General features: G+C 43.5%; 1 protein-coding gene and 1 pseudogene across 1 annotated transcript; one reads left to right on the plus strand and one right to left on the minus strand.

Annotated features, from left to right (window-relative positions):
* The first annotated feature begins 1,107 nt into the window (after positions 1–1,107).
* On the plus strand, positions 1,108–22,424 carry LOC135237228 (6-phosphofructo-2-kinase/fructose-2,6-bisphosphatase 2-like; annotated as a pseudogene).
* Positions 8,399–11,091, minus strand: dusp29 (dual specificity phosphatase 29). The gene is made up of 3 exons (XM_064306018.1): positions 10,416–11,091; positions 9,627–9,850; positions 8,399–9,042 (listed from the first exon to the last, which is right to left on the minus strand). Exons 1-3 carry the CDS (start codon positions 10,595–10,597, stop codon positions 8,807–8,809), a joined length of 642 nt encoding a protein of 213 aa, XP_064162088.1. The 5' UTR covers positions 10,598–11,091; the 3' UTR covers positions 8,399–8,806.
* Positions 22,425–22,707: the final 283 nt, after the last annotated feature.

The raw sequence follows: 22,707 nt of genomic DNA on the forward strand, positions 1-22,707 counted from the left end.
AAGCATAAATGTACATTTTTTGTGACTATTAAGTATGAATAAGCTTAACAATCATTAAGTGTTAGGTGCTGGAATCACTGAATTAGTGGAAGTAATCAAACTATTAAAACTATACTTGGTTTGATATTTTCTTTTTAAAGTATTTTTCAAACATCACTCTATATTTTTATTTAATTAAAATGGTGTAAACGTCTGCTCAGTGCAAAACAATGCCTTACTTTTTTAAGTAAGACTTTTCCCTGCTGTTATTGTGTAAAGGAACCATAGAATCATGTGTCAGCTACCTTTTGTTAATGCGTGGCCATATCTGGAAGTACTAACAATTGTGTATTGCCAAAACACTGTACAAAGTTTGGTGCCGTTTACTTTTCCTTTTTGTTGACACACTGCTGTCGAGAAGGAACGGCGAGAATCTGGAAATTGGCATTTTCCGTGAATTTATGAACAAAATTAAATGGCCAAGATGAATAACGGTGAACTGGTCGTGCATTATCACCACTAGGTGGGAGCAGAGACTCTAAAACTAGATCCATAGTGTAGTCCCTGGTCTCTGACCTTGAAAGTTTAAATAAAACCACAATACGATTAAAGTATAGGAGTAAATGTTAGAATTACAATTTATAAGTACCATGTTAGCAATCTTTACTGTAACAATTGTAACATTGCATATTGCTAGTGTAAGTGATAATTATGGAATTAAAGTTGAAGTTGAGAAAGGCAGGTTGTCTTCCGGGCTTTATAGATTAGCTCAGGGGTTTGATCTGGCCAGGGTACATACTGTGTGCTGTCCTTACACATCCACGATAACATGGCAACTTTATTACGTATCAATATTGTAAAAATCAAGTTCATAAAAAATATCTTCGGTAAGACTAAAACTTTATCCTTCTCGAAAATATGAAGGAAAATGCGTATGATAACACGTTTTTCCAATTCATTAGACCAATTTGAAGTAGGAAATAAATGAAAAAGGGTCAGTGGGGTTTTGTTGCTTTTTTTTTTAGAACTTGCTCAATAAATCAACCCATCTTTATAGCGCATTAACCTTGAACAAGTGTTTGTATTACTATAATTACGGTAAATAAATAGTGACGTAGGCACACACCTTCCCCTCATGTGCCCGGCGAATGTTGCTTCGGAAGGTCATCAATAGCCGAGACGAGTCTATTCTGCCTGCTTGCCATAGTAACTGAATTACCTGCGCGTCGATACATCACTGATATTTTACATCTTGGCGAGACAGGTGCTGAAGTACGAGCTTCACCGGGAGACGACTGTCTCGTGTAAGCTACTGAGTTTGGAAAAAATAGCACGGACAGTAAGGTCGGAAATATATACAGTGCTATTGTCTTGGCTGCATTTCTACGTAAAAATAATCTACGGAATGTCCTTCTCTCGCGTCTCACAGCAGGTATGTATAGCCTGTACATTTTAAACGATTATTATTATTATTATTATTATTAGTATTATTAGTATTATTATTATTCTGTAGCTGTGGAAGTCGGCTTGGAATATGATTCATCTTTCACCCGCGATCTATTCGGGGAAGGTGGCTTGATCACTAGAAGGGACTGGAGGGGGGGTGGGTGGGTTTGGAGATAATCTTGTCTGAAATGTCATCTGGAAAATTTCGTTCAGGCGACCGCCTCAGGTTCATCCTATTATAAGGGCTCTGTATTAGCCTTTGTTGTCATGACATCACACGGTCGGTACACCTCCGTGGAGCTGCAGGCGGCCTTGGTAGCCTGCAGTTCGATTTCGCGGTTAATAACTTGAAAACGCTTCATAATGTGTAGGTAACATTTTTCAAAGTGATAATTTTTAGGAACGAGGTAGCATGACGGCGAGCCGCTCAGTGAAGCGGTAGAAACATGCGGACACAGACCCGCATTTGTTACTGTGATATGCGCAATTGAACTGGTACTATGTAAGAAGATAGATTGATACAGTAGATAGAAGGCTAACCATTTATGCGCTTTTATGTATCCACATGCCTTCAAGAAGCACATGATGCAGCTTTTAGGAAATTCCATTTATGTCATGCAGTTATTTTGTTTTTCTTTTACTAAATAAGGGAGAGAGTCACAAAAAGCTTGAGGCACGGACACTTGTCAGTTCTTATTATCGCAGAAATGAAGACGCTGTCCTGTTGGATCTTCTGAATGGCCGAACCTGCGCTGCTCGTTCAGAACTGTCGGACTGCTGCCGTGGATACGGGCCCGCCCAGAGAAACCGCTCTGATGAACCCTGCCGAAAACAAGAAAATGGAACCCAGAATCAACGAAAAGAAGTGCTGTGAGTATTAACGGCAGTCCCTTGGTACTGCGTGCACCCTGTGCAATGATATTAGATCCGGGCTGATTGCCAATTCTGAGCAATCTCCGTCTGCACTGACCTGCTGATGCCCACCACGTCATTGTGGCAGGCTTTTCAGGACCAGATGATCACAACCGTTAGGAGGGTAATAAGTGAAGGTTGTGGTCTTTAATAAATCGCAAAATAATGTCCCAGTCTGTGATATCGTTCACCTTTTGTGTGCTGAATGAGATCATTTGCAGTGAGGACACCGTGAAAGGCTGCCACTCTTGACTGATAGAACAAAAGGGTTAAACCAACTAAAAAAATACTAATAAAAATGCCTGGGTAACGTACACCGCTGGGCTGCCATTGGCTGTGCTGGGTAATGTACACTGCTGGGTAACATACACCGCTGTGCTGCCATTGGCTGTGCTGGGTAATGTATGCCGCTGTGCTGCCATTGGCTGTGCTGGGTAACGTATGCCGCTGTGCTGCCATTGGCTGTGCTGGGTAACGTACACTGCTGGGTAACATACGCCACTGTGCTGCCATTGGCTATGCTGGGTAATGTACGCCGCTGTGCTGCCATTGGCTGTGCTGGTAACGTACGCCGCTGTGCTGCCATTGGCTGTGCTGGGTAACGTATGCCGCTGTGCTGCCATTGGCTGTGCTGGGTAACGTATGCCGCTGTGCTGCCATTGGCTGTGCAGGGTAACGTATGCCGCTGTGCTGCCATTGGCTGTGCTGGGTAACGTATGCCGCTGTGCTGCCATTGGCTGTGCTGGGTAACGTATGCCGCTGTGCTGCCATTGGCTGTGCTGGGTAACGTACAGCTGGCAGTCACAGCCCGGCGGGGAAGGACCACGCGGAGGCCGTGTGACAGAAAGTGTCCGCGTGAGGTGACCGCGTTTCGGGACAGCTGAGATTCCAGGCCGGTCCCAGCTCAGGATAGGCGCGGGAGGAGGGGAGGCCTGTCACGTGACCACTCTGATCTGGCACGCCCAAATCAGGGATCAGCCGTCTCTGCCTGCTCAGCTCCCTTCAGCTGAGCTCCCAGTGCCAAAGATGCTTTTCCATCGTAATTACGAGATGATTTATCCGATGTTAGGTCTTATGTGTAATTATGTGCCACAAAGTTTAAAAAAAAGTTTTTTCTTAATAAGATGTTTAATGTTTCCATTTGCATTATGGAAGAAGAATAATGGTGAATAGATACTATCTAGTCTGTTGGTAATCAGAGCACTAGGTACAATTTAGTCAGAAAAATGGCAAGCATTTTTGGGCTGAATAGCCTGTTCTGGTCATTATGTTATGTTATTTTATGTTGCGTTATGTTTTGTTATGCTATGTTCTTATGTTATGTTATGTTATGTTTTATGTTATGTTGTGTTGTGTCGTGCCATGTTGTGTTGTATGTTGTTTGTTGTTATGATATGTTTGTGTTTACATAGTTTAGTTAAGTTTGTTTTATGAATTTCTGTCTTTATATCTCATGGATTAGAACGCTTACAGACGTTTCAACATGCAACAGTACCTTATACTTATTATAACAATGCAGATCTTGAGAAATGATGTTGTCCTTTTTAGAATAAACTGATCCTTGATTCGCTTCTCACCAGGACATTCTTTATATAGTATCTCTTTGAACAGCTGGATGCTGTATGTACAGAACCAGCGCAGGTTAAGCGTCTTGCTCGGGGCTAATGCTGCACTGCTCTTCTGCTGTCTGGAAACAGCCGTTTCCTGGTCATGAGCCCGCTCCATGATCACCGCACTACCGCTGAACATTACAGACGGTTTTGATGCTCGATCAGCACTAATCCTGGGGCCCGGGTGTGCTGCTCGGGTCTGAGCGGCGTTTCCAAACGAAGCACAAAGCACCCTGAAGATAGCTCCGTAATCCTCTGTGAAATCCCCCTTCCACATATTTGGCGCATATTCGGGGGGAACGTATTTGGCAGGATGTGGATAATTCCATGCGCCTGCCATTTTTGGGCTTGTACCGGAGCACAGATGGGCAGGCTGGAACGGTAATTCAGACGAGTTTCTGATGACGGTGTGTGTGTGTGTGTGTGTGCGTTGACTGTCTGTCTGTGTGTTCCTACAGCCTGGGCGTCCTACATGACGAACTCCCCGACCGTGATTGTGATGATCGGACTTCCTGCCAGGGGGAAGACCTACATGTCTAAAAAACTGACTCGATACCTCAACTGGATAGGAGTGCCAACCAAAGGTGAGTCGGATGCTAATTGCTAATCATGTATGGTTATTTATATAGCTAATTATAACTATATATATCAGTCATAGCTGGAGCCTTGGGACACAGATCCTTTGGAACAATGGGTGTCTGTCCATAGACTAATTTTATGACTTAAGAAATTAAGTCTTATAAATGACACGTTCAAATTTATTAGTACAAACTTATTTTTCACAGTTTCATACCAGTATGTCGTGAATTTGATTATCATTTTCTTGGGTCAGTATTCAGATGCTGGATTATTAGTGAGAAACCCCAAAAAGTTTAAAAGTCTTGCTAGGGTAAAATGGCTAAAGAAAAAATCCAAATTTGAAGTTGGTAGCTACAGGACTGAGGGACTGGAATGGTTCTTATTTTCTCGCTGCCTTCAGATAGGAAACTAATCCAGACACAGAATCACAGGCACTTAACTTCTGTTCAGCCTCAGAGGGGCAATCAGCACCAGAGTAATAAATCCAGAACCATTCAAACTGTTGAAGCACTCTTCCAGTAGTGTTTTCCCCCCTGCATAAATTCACGTTGAATAAAAATAAATTAAACTGATGGAATTTGAATAAAACCGAAGATTAAATGAAAAACCGTTCCAACTAAATCCCACAACCCCTTAAAAAACGAAAACCAAACAAACATGAATTCACAGTCCGTTTGTTTTCCCCAAAACAAATTCGACAGGGCCTCCCACATCTTCCATTAGCATGGAGCTACGCACTCTCACAGTTCCAGTGGGATGCTGTGTGTCAGTGCTGTGTGTCAGTGCCGCGTGTCAGTGGTGTGTGTCAGTGCCGCGGTGTCAGTGGTGTGTGTCAGTGCTGTGTCAGTGCTGCTGTGTCAGTACTGTGTGTCAGTGCTGTGTCAGTGATGTGTGTCGGTGCTGTGTCAGTGCTGTGTGCCAGTGCAGTTGTGTCAGTGCTGTGTGTCAGTGCTGTGTGTCGGTGCTGTGTCAGTGCTGTGTGTCAGGGCTGCTGTGTCAGTGCTGTGCGTTAATGCTGTGTCAGTGCTGTGTGTCGGTGCTGTGTGTCGGTGCTGTGTCGGTGCTGTGTCAGTGCTGTGTGTCAGTGCATTTGTGTCAGTGCTGTGTGTCGGTGCTGTGTCAGTGCATTTGTGTCAGTGCTGTGTGTCAGTGCTGTGTGTCGGTGCTGTTGTAGGTCATCTGGGTGTGTGAGGCCTGGCGAATGAATAAAGGTAGTGAACCGCGCCCCAGGGCTGGAACAGGATATCAGCAAGGAGACAGATAAGAGCACCGGGCCCGACGCACAAACGCCACGTCATGGATGTTTCCAATCGCGGGTTTTCATTTCATATTACTCAGTCTGTTTTACAACGGCCAGTCGAAACTGCAACGACTGCACAGTTGAATAAAATAGAATAGCATTTCATAGAACAGAATAGAATATAATAGAATAGAATAACGTTATTTTTCCTAGGGGAACTTCAGATGAAGTAGCCGACATACTAGACGTTAAATGAACAATTGGCATAGAATACATTAAGATAAAATGACAGAAATAGCTTTGAGAGATTCCTAAATGACATTACTATTATTACAAATTAATTCTCGTAAGAATTTTCATCCATGAATTACTTAGAACTAACACACTAAAGAGTAAAATACATTTTGGACTACGCTAAATCAGGAAATAAAATGAAACGTTAAAATGAAGCTGTTCTGTGTCATCGATGAGGTGAACAGGTGTTGGTGCAGGGCTGTTGAGTGCTCTCCGTGTTCTAAAGAGGGAGGTACCTCAGTCTCCTTCCTGCTGAAACCCTCCCCACATGGCGTTGAGTTCTGCGGAAACGCTGGCTGCAGTCAGCACTCCTGCGTAGCGTGTGTCACGCGTAGCATGTGTCAATACCGCCGCGCGGGAACGGCGCCCCGCCCCCCGCTGCACCTGGGGCTCTGATGACACCGCCTCTAACCCCCCCCCCCCTCCTCATTCCTGCAGTGTTTAACCTGGGCGTGTACCGGCGGGAGGCCGTCAAGTCATACAAGTCCTACGACTTCTTCCGTCACGACAACGCGGAGGCCATGAAAATAAGGAAGTGAGTTCTGCTGGTGATTCCCCCCCCCCCCCCCACCAATGGGGATCCCCCCCCCACTGGGGACCCATCCATGGCTTATTGTTTTATCATTGTTTTTAATTTCACTCATTTTACCATCAGTATATAGGTTTGTAATGTCCTTATGAAGCTAGTTTTATGTACCATTTTTTAAATGCGGCAATGTTTAATATGGCAATTCCCCTTCTTAAAATTATAATTCCTCTTTTCACATTGCCGGTGTCACGCTGACAGATCTCATCTTCAAATAAATGTATTTCACAGAAACACAGCATATGCACGAAGCTTTGAGCCAGCTGTATTAGTCATTCTGAGATGAAACATTTACAGTTTATGGAGCTGGATGAGAATTTTTCATTTGTGTAGAAAACCCCAACGTGATAAAATATGGACGCAATATTTTTTCATCGCATTGATGACATACTTTAGTAACTCATTCCCTGCTGGACGTACGCCTGATGCAATTTCAGAACTATTTAAATATTTGGTACAATTTCAAAATAATTTTAAAACACTAGCGGTAGTACATATTTATGTATTATTATTAATACATAAACCACCCCTGAAATGAGGTATGAAGTAAAGATTATTTCAAAGTGCTTACACTAAACACCAGGCCCTGTAGCTCTTGGCTGCAGCGAGCGGCTTGCTGGCGGTTTATTGCAACACACTGTCACGCCTTCTGTTCTTCTGTCCCTTTTTTCTGACTCAGGACATAATTTGGCATCTTATTGTAATTTGTATTTCTGTCCTAATATTGCAGCTTGTTCTTCCCCCCCAGTTTGACTTCGCATAAGTTAGGTCAGAATAATGTTCACTGCATTCAACTGAACTGTGTTCTGGGCTATAAATAGCTGTATTGTACCTTATCGAACCTGTGTTTTGTATGTGTTCCAATGTGTTCCAATGACCATGAAATGCACTTTTTGTACGTTGCTTTGGATAAAAGCGTCTGCTAAATAAATGTAATGTAATGTAATGCAATGTCATCGGAGCAGCAACAGAGGGTCTGACCGACAGGCATCTGTTATGCACACTTTTATAGAGATAAATCCACAAGGCTAATAATAGGGTGCTGACCCACATTTGGAGGGGAAACCAGTTTTAGCACTGAGACCCGTAATTACCTCTGCATGGTTGCTAACGATTCTTCTCGTGGTTGCCATTGACAGCTGTTGAAATACTGTAGTTGTTCGGCTCAGAGCTGGACATTTATTTGCTGTAATCTGAGACGATTTTCTGCAGTGTTGGTTCATGTTCTTGGTCTCTGGGTTATTGTCGCTAAGTGTAATTTGAGCCGTTGGTCTGCGGCCCCTATGGTGAGCTCTATGGCGGTTGAACAGGAAGAGGAATCTTCTTCCTTCACCTCTCTCTCACGGCTGTTTCTCTTCACATTTTGACTTGCCTTCACTGTTTAATGCTCAAAATAGCTTTGGAGGCAGGCCAACTGTTGCAGTTCAGCCTTACCACATATGGAATTTACACACAGTGTATTGAAAGTAATGGCCAATTAATTTACTTGAGAGAAATACCAGTCCAGCACACCTGTGCGATTAAAATCACACAGAGGCCTGAGAGGTGATATATTATTTCTTGTTTTCTGAAAGAATGACTTAAACTGGAATCCAGAAACCTAACAGTAGTCTGCCCAGGAATAAGTTTAAAAATGTTTGCAATGTTTGTTCAGAATAAAAAAGGATGTTTATTCTGAACTGACTATGTTTTGAAAATGGGGTAGGAGAAAGATTATGTATGAAAATTTGATTTTAGATTTGTGAACATCAGGAGAATGGCAAAAATATTTTTAATGGAAAATTGACAAATTAAATTTAAAGGCAACTACAATACGCTTAAATCTCACCTCATAGCCTTACTAAAGTTTGCTTTCAGTCAAAAGGCCTTGCTTTATTATATCATGTACAGTGCATCAGTATGATTTAGATACAGAGCTACCTGTGTCTAATAAATTAATTAGTTCAAGCAGTAAGCAAATGATCAGTGATTATATTCGACATGCACTGTGGTGTAAAATGTTTACATTGACGTGACTGAAATTATTCCAGCACTGTACATGTACAGCAGTTGATTTCAGCTGGCACTTCAAAATATACATCTCAAATATACATCTAAATACGAGCCCCAGATGACCCAAAGGCACATAAGTACAATTCCTGCTTCTGCTGGATAGTTTTTTCAGTCTTTCGGCATGTCGCCGCTGTCTTCGTTGCTGGAGCTCTGCCTCTGTTCTTGGAGCTGCCCGTCCAGCTGCCTGAGCTGCTTCAGGAACCCCCAGTTCGGTATGATGCGTCTGCGACACTTCACCTGTTCGATGGCCTCCACGAGGGTCATGTGATGGTAGATCATGAGGTAGGCCAGGAAGAGGGTCGCAGACCGACTCCTGCCCATGACACAGTGCACCAGCAGCTTGTCTGTAGAAAACGGGAAGGAGGATTGCACCAGGTCAGATGTCCTGAGGACACTTTCACAGACACAGATTTCAGTTCCTGACTAAATTCAATTTTGAATGGAGATTCTCCTTCCAGACATCCAAAACTCGATTTAGTCCAGGACTAAGCTTAATCTGTGTCCTTCAAACTGGCCCCTGGAGTTTTAACTTTTGTTGTTGACGTATTTCAGAGATGGTAAACGCCAGTGAGGCTGACAAAAGGGCCATATGTATTGAGAAAAAAAGTGTCTGAATTTATTGTTCATACAGCGCATGGAGATGTTATATATTTTAGACTTGTTTTGAATTTTCAAATTGCCTTATACTCCCTTTTTTGGCAGCTTTCGTGGTTTAATTAATACAAACGATCCATTTACACAGCCACTTAAGCTTTAAAAAACCTTTAAACCTTTTAAACTTCTAAAAAAAGGTTTGCCGTGGATTTGAACCTGCAATCTCATGGCTACATATAATGTTTCCCTCCCTCCTCCTCTCCTCATCGTAGCTCACAGTTGCGTTTTAAAATGCGTTTTTAAAAACAAAAGGAACGTCCAGGACTGGACTCACTCTCCGGTCTGCTGAGGACGTCGTGGATGTACTCGGCCGCGGGGTAGAAGAACGGGCTGAGGTCGAAGGTGGGGACGTCGTCGGCCTCGATGCCGTAGTACTCGATGTTGACGTCCTGGTAGTAGGCGGGGCCCGTGTCCACGCTGTTCAGCGTTCCCTCCGCGGCGTTCAGCACGTGGGTCACGCCCATCGTCTGCAGCTGGAACCGTTTCCGCGCCGTCATCCTGCACCACAGGCTAATTACTGCCGGCGGATCGTTTTCAGTAAGCGAGTAAATCCGCATTGCAGAAATTGCATTGGTTTTTTTTTTTTTAATCCTCTGAACTGCAAATGCATTCTCACTCAGTAACTACAAGCCGTATTTCAGAAAATACAACCAGTTACGTAATTTAGTTGACTGAAATAAATAATGTTTCTTTGGGTCCGGACACTGACCAAGGTGTCTAAATTTGGCAGGATTTGTGACAGATGTCAAAAGTTTGACTGTCTGCTCCCAGTATTTTCCAAGGACTACAGCAGGACTACAGAAAAGACACCAGCTCTCCTCTCCTGCTCTGTTATTTTAAACCGGTAACCTTATGGTAACAACCCCCCCCCCCCCCCCCAACCTCTAAACCCTGCCCTACAAGCCCCCCCTCAAGAGGAACTCAAATATCCTATCCAACACAAAGAGTAACCAAATTGTGACCCTGTTTTTTTTTTATTATTTATTTTTTTAATATAAGCCATATTCCCTGGCATTTGTCAGCCCAGGACAGTCGTGGCCTCCCCAGAGACCCTCTCACTTACTCGTCACCGATGTAGACGTTGGGCCAGACCTCGTTGACGCGCGTGTACGCCACGCCGCCGCGGCAGAGGAGCCTCTCCAGCTCGCACGCGCTCGGCGTCGAGTACGCGTCCTCCTCGTCCTCCGCCATCGCCGCGGAAACGTTCCGCCTATCGGACGCCTTTGAGCTCCGCGAAGAAGCCATGTCCTCCGCGGTCAGTCGATCCGGGGGGCTTTCCACGACATTTCATTCCCGAAGGAACTCTCCTGGTGCGCTTCCCATGAGGGGAAGTTAAAAAAAAAAAAGCACACAAATGATTCGCTCACTCAAGATTTAGTGGCGTAACTTGGAATTGTCATCAGACGCAAGGTAGTTTCCGGTTGAGATTGCGTAATTTTAACTATGTATTGACAGAAATGAAGCTTCTGACATTCCGGTGATAAACCATAATTACTTCCTCATAATGCAGAATCCTCACTTCCTCCTGTTGATTAGCAGAGAGGAGCGGCGGTGCTGTGTGTGCCCCTGCTCTATAACAGGCATCAGATTTACAGGGTATTTTTAGGGCCCCTGCACCACGGACTTCTGACCTTAGCAAGGTGTCACCCGGGCAGCCCAGAAACTGTCACCGAGACAACCCACAAACACACCCCCACATGTTTATTTACACGTGTATAGTCTGAAGCCCCAAAGTGACTTTCACTGGCTATTCTCTATTTATATATATATATATATATATATATACTGTATATATATATATATATATACTGTATATATATATATATATATAGTATCATGATAATCATGGCAGTTTATTCACACATGCACACACACACACACACACATAAAGCAACAGTTATCTCAATTTAAGTTTAAATATAACAGTAAATTTGAAAACAATTTCTTGGTTGATTTTGAGGAATATTAGCATCATAGTTTTGATCGATTTTGTTTGCGGCTATGGTCGTCCTTCCTGATAGGGGTAGGGATTATTGACGGAATGAATTGGCCTTAACAAGAGCGCCACCAGTGGATGTTAAACAGGCCGACAATATCAAATAATCCACCGCCCTGTTTTACCAGAAGTATGACGTCCTTTTCAACGTAAGCTTCCTCCTTCCACTGCCAAAGCCAGCGCAGATTTTGGCCTCATCTGCTGGTAACACCCAGTTCCAAATCTAAGCTTCAGTTTGAACTGGATTCACGCAGCTGTGCGTCCAGTTGAAGAGCTGTGGGGATTGGTATATTGCTCAGTGGCTCAAGACTCGGCCGTCCTATGGACTGCACCACATGTCCCACCAAAGCGCATATGACATTAAAATATATATTCCCATGTTAAAATGGTTTTTCATGCCTGAATAAATATTGTAATCATTCCTTTTCCCCCTGTGCTCCCCTTGCCTCTGTTCCCACAGACAGTGTGCCCTGGTCGCTCTACAGGATGTGAAGTTGTACTTGAACGAAGAAGGAGGCCAAATCGCGGTATGGCTCCATTCTCCTCCACATCCGCCGATATTCAGACTATACCTAGAATAACCACCACCATGCTGTGTGTGTATATATATATATATATATTTAAAAAAAATAAAAAATAAAAAACCCTTTTTCCTGTCACTTGTTACATGTTACCCCATCCCTGCACTTCTTGGTAAATTGTATTTGTCCTAATACTCTAGCTTAATCTTCTGCCTAGTTTGGCTTTGCAGATGTTAGACCAGGATAGTGTTCATTGTTCTCAGCTAGAAATAGCTGTACAAAATAAGTAATTGTACCTTACTGAACCCGTGTTCAGCAGTTGTCTACGATCATGAAAATGCACTTCTTGTACGTCGCTTTGGATAAAAGCGTCTGCCAAATGAATGTAATGTAATTCACATCCGCCAATATTCACATCCGCCAATATTCACATCCGCCACTGTCAAGCCAGCTCCAGCTTCTGCCCCAAGAACCCACAAGCGCTCACCCGCAGATCTGTGGTACACATACAGAAGTCAAACTGCAGCCAGAACAGCCCTGGAGTGTGGACTGTTTTTGTGCTTGGTGTAGGACTCTTCGCCTAAAGAGATTCCAGAGGTGGCCAGACATGCCCTTGGCGATATTGTAACTGTATACTTCTCCAACAGCAATGAGAACACAATATTTAAAATTAAATATTCATCATATATGTTAAATCTTCTCTGTATGTGTTTATTCGACTAAGGACATCAAATTCAAATATTTTTTGGAACGGGCTTGTCACATGATTCTTTTGTCACAATCATTAATTCGCGGCCTACTTTTTTGGCCTTATATTTATGAACATATTTCTTTGGAGGTTTTTTTAAAAATCTTTCCCTATAATCTGTTTCACTCAGAAATCTAACTTTTCTGGTTTGCATGCACGCAACCAAATACATAGAGCACAAACTCTTCTAACGCACCAGATAACTAAGACTTTGTTCTAATTTTTTTCTAAAGGAATAATCAGTTTTGCACCTTTGAAGTGCTTTCATTTCCTCTTTTGAGATGACCTGAGGAGGCTCTTGTGTTTGCTTCTTTTCAGGTGTTTGATGCTACAAACACGACAAGGGAGAGAAGAGACCTCATTCTGGACTTTGCACAGGAGAACGCCTACAAGGTGTGCATCTATGCACGTCTTCCACTCCTTCTTTTATAAATATCATGTGAAGCGGCTTAAAGTCAAATAAGTGCAACTTGCTGAAAGTTCTGCTATCTATCTCAGCGCCCTAACTTATATATGAAGCAAAATTTCAGTTTGTGCTTATTCTTTATTTTAAAAAATAATATATCTTTTGTAAACAGGAAGGACGTTGAAGCTGATATATTTTGTACATGTCTGTCTATGATGTCCATTTTCAGTTTTAGAGCAGGAGTCAGGCTGGCTCTCTTAAATCCGGGTTCCTGGTTGCTTGTTCCATTCTTTTTCTAATACCCATCTGTGAAGTGGAAAAAAGTCATCCTTAACTGCTCGGCCTTCTTCTTCAGGTCTTCTTTGTGGAGTCTGTGTGCGACGACCCAGAAGTCATTGCAGCCAACATTCTGGTAAGTTCTGATTTACGGGGCCTACTGTACTTCAGCTGTCTCTCAGTCTAAGGGGTATTACTGAGCGATACGTGTGAGTGAACGACATTCACCTTCAGATAACTCGACTGCAGCTGTGCTTTCTGGAACTCTGCTTTTACATTTCATAGCCCTTCGTGTCCATTTTAAAGTAAATATGGACAAAAATATATGGACAGGTAACAGAACAAGATTGTGTACAATTTCTCAATGCAAGATTTCGTCTCTGGTTAACAGTGGTGGGTTTCTGTTGTTTTTTTATTTGCAGTGGTGAAAGTCTTATAATGTGAATTTTAATGATGATGGAATTATTTAGACTACATTCAGGCGGAGGTGTCTTTGCTCATAAGTCATCTGGGATATTTTTGATCTGAGCAAAGTCATGGCAGCCTACAAATCGTGACTAACTGCAGTCGGTGAAGAAAACAGTTTTAGTCCCATAAAAATGCAGCCTGCTTATCTGCTATCTTTTTGCATGTGTAAAACAGGAAGTGAAGGTGTCCAGTCCAGATTACCCAGAGAGACACAGAGAAAGGGTAATGGATGACTTCCTGAAAAGAATTGAGTGCTATAAGGTCACATACCAGCCACTGGATCCTGATGAATATGATAAGTAAGAAAAACCTGTTTGTTCTATAAAATTAACTTTCATAAACCTCTTGTGAAAGTGTATTTTTATTTTTGCCTAATGTATGTGCAGTGAGGGACAGTGTATATTTTATAATATGTTTCACTTTCACCTCCTTTCATGGTGATAGTGTATTTCCTGTTTTAATTTGTAGTATCAGAGTCAGCCACTAGGTGGTGGCAGTGCTGGGGGTTTGACTGCTTCTGCAAGGCCACATTTTTAACAACACTATCTGCCTGATTATATTGCCCTAGAAGTCCTGTTGACGTTAGATTTAGGAGCCGATTAAGTCTAAATAAAAACTACCACAAATCAGGACTGTTCAGATTCATTTCAGAGCCCAAAAGTTTGACTTTGAAAAGACTTTCTAGGGCCCTGTAAATAGATTGTATTGAATCTTTCTGAGCTCATACAAAGAATTGCGCATTACAGATGAGATGTCAGTAAAATAACAGTAAGTTCAAAAACAGTAAGAAGAATGTTTCTTGCGAGTGTAGGTCTTTTTCAGGAATAGGTATAGTATACATATCCGATAAACACCCAGTTATTATTAGTAAGGACACCCACCCCTCGGTGACAGTGTAGTAGAATGGGAATGACGTTGGTCACTAGAGGTGACCTAGAGGTCACAGGTTTGAATCCCGGGTAAGACACTGTCGTTGTACCCTTGAGCAAGGTGCTTAACCTGCATTGCTTCGGTATACATCCAGCTGTATAAATGGATGCAGTGTAAATGTTATGTAAAAAGCTGTGTCTGCTAAATGCCTGTAATGTAATGTAATGTCCTCAACAAAATAACATTCTCTTCTCGCCGTCAGGGACATGTCCTTCCTCAAACTGATTAATGTGGGCCAGAGGTTCCTGGTGAACCGCGTGCAGGACTACATCCAGAGCAAGATCGTGTACTACCTGATGAACATCCACGTGCACTCTCACTCCATCTACCTGTGTCGCCATGGCGAGAGCGAGCACAACCTGCAGGGCCTCATAGGCGGAGACTCTGAGCTGTCCCACCGCGGGAGGCAGGTACGGCTCCCAGAGATCAGCTAGGTGGGTGAGGTGTGTGTGTGTGGTGCGCGTGTGGGGTGTGTTGTGCGTGTTGTGCTTGTTTGAGTGTGGGTGTGTGTGTGTGGTGTTGTGTGTGCTGTGTGTGTGTAGTGATGCGTGTGTGAGTGTGTGTGGGGTTGCGTGTGTGTGTGTGTGGTGTGTGTGTGTGTGTGTGTGTGTGCGTGTGTGTGTGTATGCTGTGTGTGTGTGTGTGTGTGTGTGCGTGTGTGTGTGTGTGCGTGGTGTGCGCTGCGTGTGTGGTGTATGGATGTGGTGTGTGTGGTTGTGGCATGCACGGTGTGTGTGTGTGTGCGTGCGTGCGTGTGTGTGTGTGTGTGTTGGGAGGGCTCTCTTGGAGGCAAAAGCCCTCCCTCTTCCTCTTCCTCTTCATCTCTCTCTCTCCCACTTGGCTTACTGCAGTGGGCCGTAACTCGTGTAATAAGGTGACACACTATACACCCTGTTCTAGAGAATGGGCTGCACCGTTAAGGGTTATTTACAGATGAGGACAAAGGAATGCTTAGCGCACCTTCGTTCTGTTACTATAAGAAACTGGTCATGTGACCGCACTCAGGGTCATTACAAGGCAAGGACACGAAGATGAACACCGAACTTGAGGCTGTAATGAGGGTATGGCATTTTTAATATTTAACTCAGGCTATAAAAAGCTTGGGGGGTGAGTGGGTGTGTCAGGAAGAGCGGATAATTTAGCTTCTCTCCCCCCCCCTAGTCTCTCCCCCTGATGTCTATCCTTCTCTCTCTCCTTCTCTCTTGCCCTCTCTCTGGGCCAGTTTGCGCACGCACTCCAGGGTTTTATAGAGGAGCAGAAGCTGCTGGACCTGAAGGTGTGGACCAGCCAGCTGAGGAGGACCATTCAGACGGCCGAGGAGCTGGGCGTGCCCTATGAGCAGTGGAAGATCCTCAACGAGATCGACGCTGTCAGTACCGACCCCTCACCTTTGACCCTCCCGCCCTGACCTCTCACTCCCGTCAGTTCTGAGGAGCTGAGCGCGTGTGTACACACAAATCCATATTCATATGGATTGACTGCTTTGCAATTAAAGAAAGGGACTATTTACACATTGTTTGATGTCAGAAGCATTCGTGCTAGAAGACTGTTTAAACTCAGCTCCAGGTTTGTCATTTATGGGCAGGTTAGGCTCCTGACTCTAAATGTTTTTCTCATAGAAAAAGATTAGTATGTATTTTAGGTTGATTGTTGTAAACACCGAACATTTGGCTTGTTGTTGTTGTTGTGTGTGTGTGTGCGTGCGTGTGTGTGTGTGTGTCTCAGGGTGTTTGCGAGGAGATGACCTACGAGATGATCCAGGACACGTTCCCGGAGGAGTTTGCCTTGCGGGACCAGGACAAGTATCATTACCGCTACCCCGGGGGAGAGGTATGCCCGATAATTTGGGACTCCAGGGTCTGGATCAGTGCTTCTCAACCCTGGTCCTCTGGACCCACTGTGTATGCTGGTTTATGCTCTGTACTGCAATGAGCTGCTTATTGTTCTTAATTTGACACTTAATTAGACGGTTTTTTTTTGGTCTATTAAAGGACGAATTAGCCTCTTAAAGCCACAAATATGCCAGAAATAACTATGTATGTCCTTAAAAATAAAATGTCCCATATTCACATCCCAGGACAAAGGAGACTGATCAAGAGATTGGCTATGACAAAAACCAGCATATACACTGGGCTCTCAGGACCAGCGTTGAGATCATGGATACTCAAATACAGCCCTCAGAATTGGGCTCTATTTTCCCGGGTAATTAACTGAAATAATTAGTGCTACTGATTGGCCAGACGGTCTTCACACCCGACTCCCAGGTAAAGGGAGGGTAGAAGATCAGCAGTTCTCAGCCCTTGCGGATCATGATTTCTGTGACAGGGCTCTAGATGCTGCAGAGCACTGGGCCTGTGGCTCAGAGTGTCCCCTCTCTCTCACCGTAGTCCTACCAGGATGATTTGAGTAACAGGGCTCTAGATACTGCAGAGCACTGGGCCTGTGGCTCAGTATGTCCCCTCTCTCTCTCCGTAGTCCTACCAGGACTGTTGCAGCTAGCAGGGTCATGGAGACTGGAGAGCATGGGCCTGTGGTCTCTGAAGGTCTGCCTGCCTGCTCTCTTCGCAGAGAGTACCCTTAAGGATGGAATGGCTGCAATAGCGCTTACCGCGTTTACATGGATGCTGGAGAGGGTTAGGGTTAGGTGCTTTCTGGACACTTCGACAGCCCAGGGCGGGTTTGACCGCAACCTGACTGCCAGACAATCGGTCTTACCTCCTGAGCTATGTCGCCCCATTACGTTACATTGTGTAATGTTACATTGCATTACATGTTACACTGGGGAGGCTGTGCAGTATAATGGAACTGGGCTTGTAACCTAAAGGTTGCAGGTTCAATTCCCAGGTAGGACACTGCCGTTGTACCCTTGAGCAAGGTACTTATGTGACGTTATGTTACATTACATTACGTTACATAACATTGTATCCTGTAATGGCACTTTTTATAATAAAATTTCCACAGGACACCATTAACCACTAAAGTGTTACAGAATGTCACACACACACGTTCAATTGTGGTGGAATTTCAAATTTGCCACGGCACACCTGATAAACTCTAATGGCTGTCATGTGATGCCCTGTGCTTTTTATTGCTTTCAGATGACCTGCCGTACCTGAAGTGTCCCCTTCACACTGTCCTCAAGCTCTCACCAGTGGCATATGGTAAGAGCCACACCCACACCATTAGGCTCAATGTCTTTGTGTTCTGATCAAACTAATACATTTTTGATTCATTTCATTATTATTATTCTTCTGTAAATATAGTATATTTATCTATCTATCCTCATGTATGCTTGTTATATCTGGCCATACTTGTTTGCTGGTAGATTTATCCAATGAATGTTGCCATAAAACTCTTAAGAAAAGTAACATGAGGCTGTGTCTATTAAATACAATGATCTTTTTCACTGATCACACACAATTTTATTTCACAACCTTCCACAGGGTGTAAAGTGGAGATGTTCTACTTGAACGTGGAGGCAGTGAACACGCATCGCGATCGACCATTAGTAAGTTCATTCAGTCAATAGACTGTTTGATTCTGTCATTATGCATTTGTGAAACAGGTCAATAAGATTCATACTGACAACTAAAAGAAGCTGGTAAAAAGGAGCTTGGACACCCCATGTTGTTCAATGTACAGGTCTGTACCGTGAAGTTATGATTCTAACAAACATCTGCTCTGATGGTGTTGACCAAGTAGACCTCAGTAGAACAGTTAACCCAGTGAGTATATTTAGTTTAATGAACACGCATTCTTTAAAAGGTCATTACAAAAGCGGCCTCTTTTCCCAGGTTCTTGTTTTCAAATGTGTTTTTCCTTTTTCCAAATGTTTTAGGATTTTACCATCCTCAGTGAAATAGTGTTCCATGCTGTAGTGGTCTGATATACCCAAATAAACAGCATCGCCACAGACGTCCAGGCTACTTAGAGGAACTACCAATCAGACCCTCTATTTTCAGATAAGCTATTTAGTACTTAACTTATGGCACCAAATCCAAAAAGTAATTTGGCATTTTAAATAAAACTGGATTGTACCCTTATCTCTGCCCTTTGGTTTAAAAAAATAGAGGTTTGTAGAGCTAAAGAATTCAGGAACTACTAGCTACATACAAATGTGGCTAACATATTCAGCCTCTTAGGCATATCTTCATCAATGAAATGATGTTGTGTGCTATGGGCAGTCTTATATACCCAGCTCTACAGCATCACCACAGGTGTAGAAGCTAATTAGGGGGGGAACTGCTAATCTGAGCCTTTAATTTCAGGTAGCCAATTAATCAGTACTTAATTTGTGGCAGCAAAATCGAACACTAATAGACATTTTAAAATAGAAATGGATTACACTCTTATTTATCCCATTTGGTATAAAAACATAGGTGTTGCAGAATTAAGAAACTACATTCAGGATTGATCTGCATTCAACATTTCAGTTCAGATGAGGGCAACATATTCAAACATCAGGAAACTACTGCCCTCCTCAGTGAAATGGTGTTATAAGTTACATACCAAAGCTCCAGTATCACCGCAGGTGCACAAGCCAATTAGAAAGGAATTACCAATCAGTGTTCTCAGGTAGACTGCTTTCAGGTGGATTACTAAGGAGTACTCAACGCATGGCAATTTTAAAACAGGAGTGGTGGGTTTCATGCTCAACACAAACAGAATGGAAACCATAGCAGTGCAGTTTTTGTGGTGAATAATTCCACCCATGTGTGTGTGTGTGTGCATGTGTGTGCACAGTTTAGTTCACCACATATTTCAGAACAAACTGGTTCCTGCTTTTCACACGTGGAAAATCCAGGTCCAGAAAGTAAAAGTCCTCCCCAGTATTTAGTTCCAATCACCTGGATTTGCTAATTAGCACAATTCTTCAGCCAGGATGTAGAACTAATCAGTGTAATCAGCTGGCTGAGTCCATGGATGGAAGAAAGACACGGCAGGACTTTTACCTTCTGATCCCCGGACTTTCCACCTCTGCTGGTTTTCCTTGTGTCCCTGTGATTTTGTTTGCGAGATGATGACTAAGGAAACACATTAGCCAAAGTGCTGGAGGAGTCTCTTGATGACTCATTTGTGTGTGTGGTCTGTTGTGTTGTTGGGTGTTTGTGTGTTGTTTGTTGTTGTTGTTGTTTAACACCACTCTGTTTATTCCCTTCCATGTTGATTCATCTAATGAATCAGTGTTGTATATCTAATGAATCAGTGCCATGTATCTAATGAATCAGTGTTGTGTATCTGATGAATCAGTGCCATGTATCTAATGAATCAGTGCCATGTATCTAATGAATCAGTGTTGTGTATCTGATGAATCAGTGCCATGTATCTAATGAATCAGTGCCATGTATCTAATGAATCAGTGTTGTGTATCTGATGAATCAGTGCCATGTATCTAATTAATCAGTGCCATGTATTTAATGAATCAGTGCCATGTATCTGATGAATCAGTGCCATGTATCTAATGAATCAGTGCCTCTGTTGTACAGCAGCCTCTCAAGCCCCTCCATGTCCCAGTAGCCTGCCTCGTCTCTTACATCCTCAGTCCCTGTACAGAATGTGTCCCATCTAGGGTGACCATGAGCATAGACAATTCGCCCCCCCCCCCCGCCCATCCCACAGCTGCGTTTGGCTCAGGTTACGTGATGCAATTTAAAAAATGTCCCGAACCCACAACTCTGTGCGATCCGTCTGACCGCTACGCGCTAACGGTCCCGGTCTCTCCGCTCTCTCTCCCCCCCGACCAGAATAAACCGCGGGATGACTCCGCCCCCGTCCTGCTCCGACGCAACAGCTACACCCCCCTGTCCAGCCACGACCAGTTCAAGCGGCCGCGACTCTACAGCGCCGGCAACTGGCTCCCGCGCGCCCCTTCGCCGTCGGACCTGCTGTTCCCCGAGGGCCCAGAGGGGGCGCTGCTGCAGCAGAGTCAAGTTAGTGTCGGCGGCACCACTGGTGTTGATGACACCTGCTTACAGTCGCTTTTAATGAATCTCAGCGATGCTTTATGTTTATGCGATTCCTAATTATTTAGTACAATGCGTCTGTCATGTTGTGTGTTCCAAGCCTGCCTGTTGCATTGACACCTTGTCTTGCCTGGCAGTGTGTTTCCAACCCTTCATATTTTCCTTCCATTTCTTTCTCTCCCTTTTGCTCTTGTCTGTGACACACTGGCTCCACTTCTCACTTTTCCCATCCTCCCTTTCTCTCTCTCTCTCTGTCTCTCATTTCACTTTCTGCTTTCCTGTATCTCTTCACAGCCTCATATAGGAAGTGGCTGTCTGTAAGTATTTTTTTTTAGAAGAATATATCTTTTGTTTCTATGGGCTGTAATTTCATGTTCAACTCGCCAAGAACATCAGCACAAGATATATGCCCCTACAGAAGGGATACTGTTAATTATGTATTTTAATGGCAAAGTGTACAATTATAATTCCTTATTTGTAATGTCAAATTATTTATTTAAAAGATCACATCAGCACTTCCTGTCTCTAAAAATACATATTCAGACAGCATATTCCCTTTCTGTGTTTCAATGGTGGAATATCTTGTGCAAAACCCACTTTTCCATGGATATTTATTTGAAGTTCTGTCCATGTTTAAAATGTGCTTATATTGTGGATATTTTCTTTTAATGTTATTCTGCCACAAATGGAAATTTTCTGTCAAGCATTACATAAATATAATGGGCTATTCATGCACTGATTCAAAGCAGAATAGAAGTATAATGCTTGTAGTTCAAGTTGTTAATGTGATTTGATATGTTTTATTGCATTATAAGTCATAATTAAGTTATAACTTTGGAAATATGATTTTTCATTTACAAGGTCACATGATAAACCATGATGGGAAAAAATCACTTTTAAAGCAGCAACTTCATGCTAACAAAAAAAACTCATTTAAATAACAATGTTTTGTTTTATTGAGTTGTGTACAATAAGTGATTTGCATTTGTTTAGGTTTGTTTTATCTTCAACAACCTCATTTACTAACTACCACTCCTTAAGGCATATGCCACTTGTTTTTGGAAGGCTAATTTTATTCATTGAGAATGTAAACAGGAAAATACTGCAGGAAAAGAAACAGACACCATATGTATCCAAATCTCACTGATTTGTGTTTCTAACATGCATGCATTGCATTCTAGAAACTACTGCTGAGCGATCATCAGTGAGTGAAGCCATTTTTATTGTACTATTCCTCTTCTCATAAAACATGAACAAATGCTGTGGCCTCGCTGATTTGAATGATAGCTTTCGATTTACAGCAATCACAGACTGCTCAGATCACAGATCCCTAAGAGCACAGACCACTCAACGGGCCGTTTAGGGTCCTGGGGCCAAAGACCACGCAGATCACAGACGAGCACCAGTCCCCTCAGAGTTTAGGGGCCCCTGTGGTGTTTAGCAGGCCTCAGAGTTTAGGGGCCCCTGTGGTGTTTAGCAGGCCTCAGAGTTTAGGGGCCCCTGTGGTGTTTAGCAGGCCTCAGAGTTTAGGGGCCCCTGTGGTGTTTAGCAGGCCTCAGAGTTTAGGGGCCTCTGTGGTGTTTAGCAGGCCTCAGAGTTTAGGGGCCCCTGAGGTGTTTAGCAGGACACAGTGTGACACGTGGGACGTAGTGACGCTTGTGTCTTCTCTCCTAGGAATCCCTGTGTGAAGGAATCGACTGTGACAGCCCAGAAGATGCTGCTGACAACGTCTGCTTTTGAATAGAAACCTAAAACACACACGCCAGAAGATCCTGCACACATACCCATGCCCTCACTCGCAATGAACATACCATAACACACACACTCACAACACTACACACAACGCACCCGTACATACGTACGCCACCACACGCACACGACACTACCCACAAACGAACACACCCATAAACACACTCACACACACACACACACACACGCACAGGTGAACACACAAACATGCACACACACACATATTTCTCCCCATTCCACCCTGCCCCTCTGTCCCATACCTACTATCTCTGAATCCATTGCATTTTGGATCTGTCCT

This window comes from Anguilla rostrata, chromosome 13 (assembly GCF_018555375.3).
Source record: "Anguilla rostrata isolate EN2019 chromosome 13, ASM1855537v3, whole genome shotgun sequence".
In the NCBI taxonomy this organism is placed as follows: domain Eukaryota; kingdom Metazoa; phylum Chordata; class Actinopteri; order Anguilliformes; family Anguillidae; genus Anguilla; species Anguilla rostrata.

Coding starts and splice junctions, on each gene's coding strand:
- dusp29 (XM_064306018.1), bottom strand. CDS start 10,597: ATGGCTTCTTCGCGGAGCTCAAAGGCGTCCGATAGGCGGAACGTTTCC. Junction 9,851..10,415: donor AACGTCTACATCGGTGACGA/GTAAGTGAGAGG, acceptor CCTGTGGTGCAG/GATGACGGCGCGGAAACGGT. Junction 9,043..9,626: donor CGTCCTCAGCAGACCGGAGA/GTGAGTCCAGTC, acceptor CGTTTTCTACAG/ACAAGCTGCTGGTGCACTGT.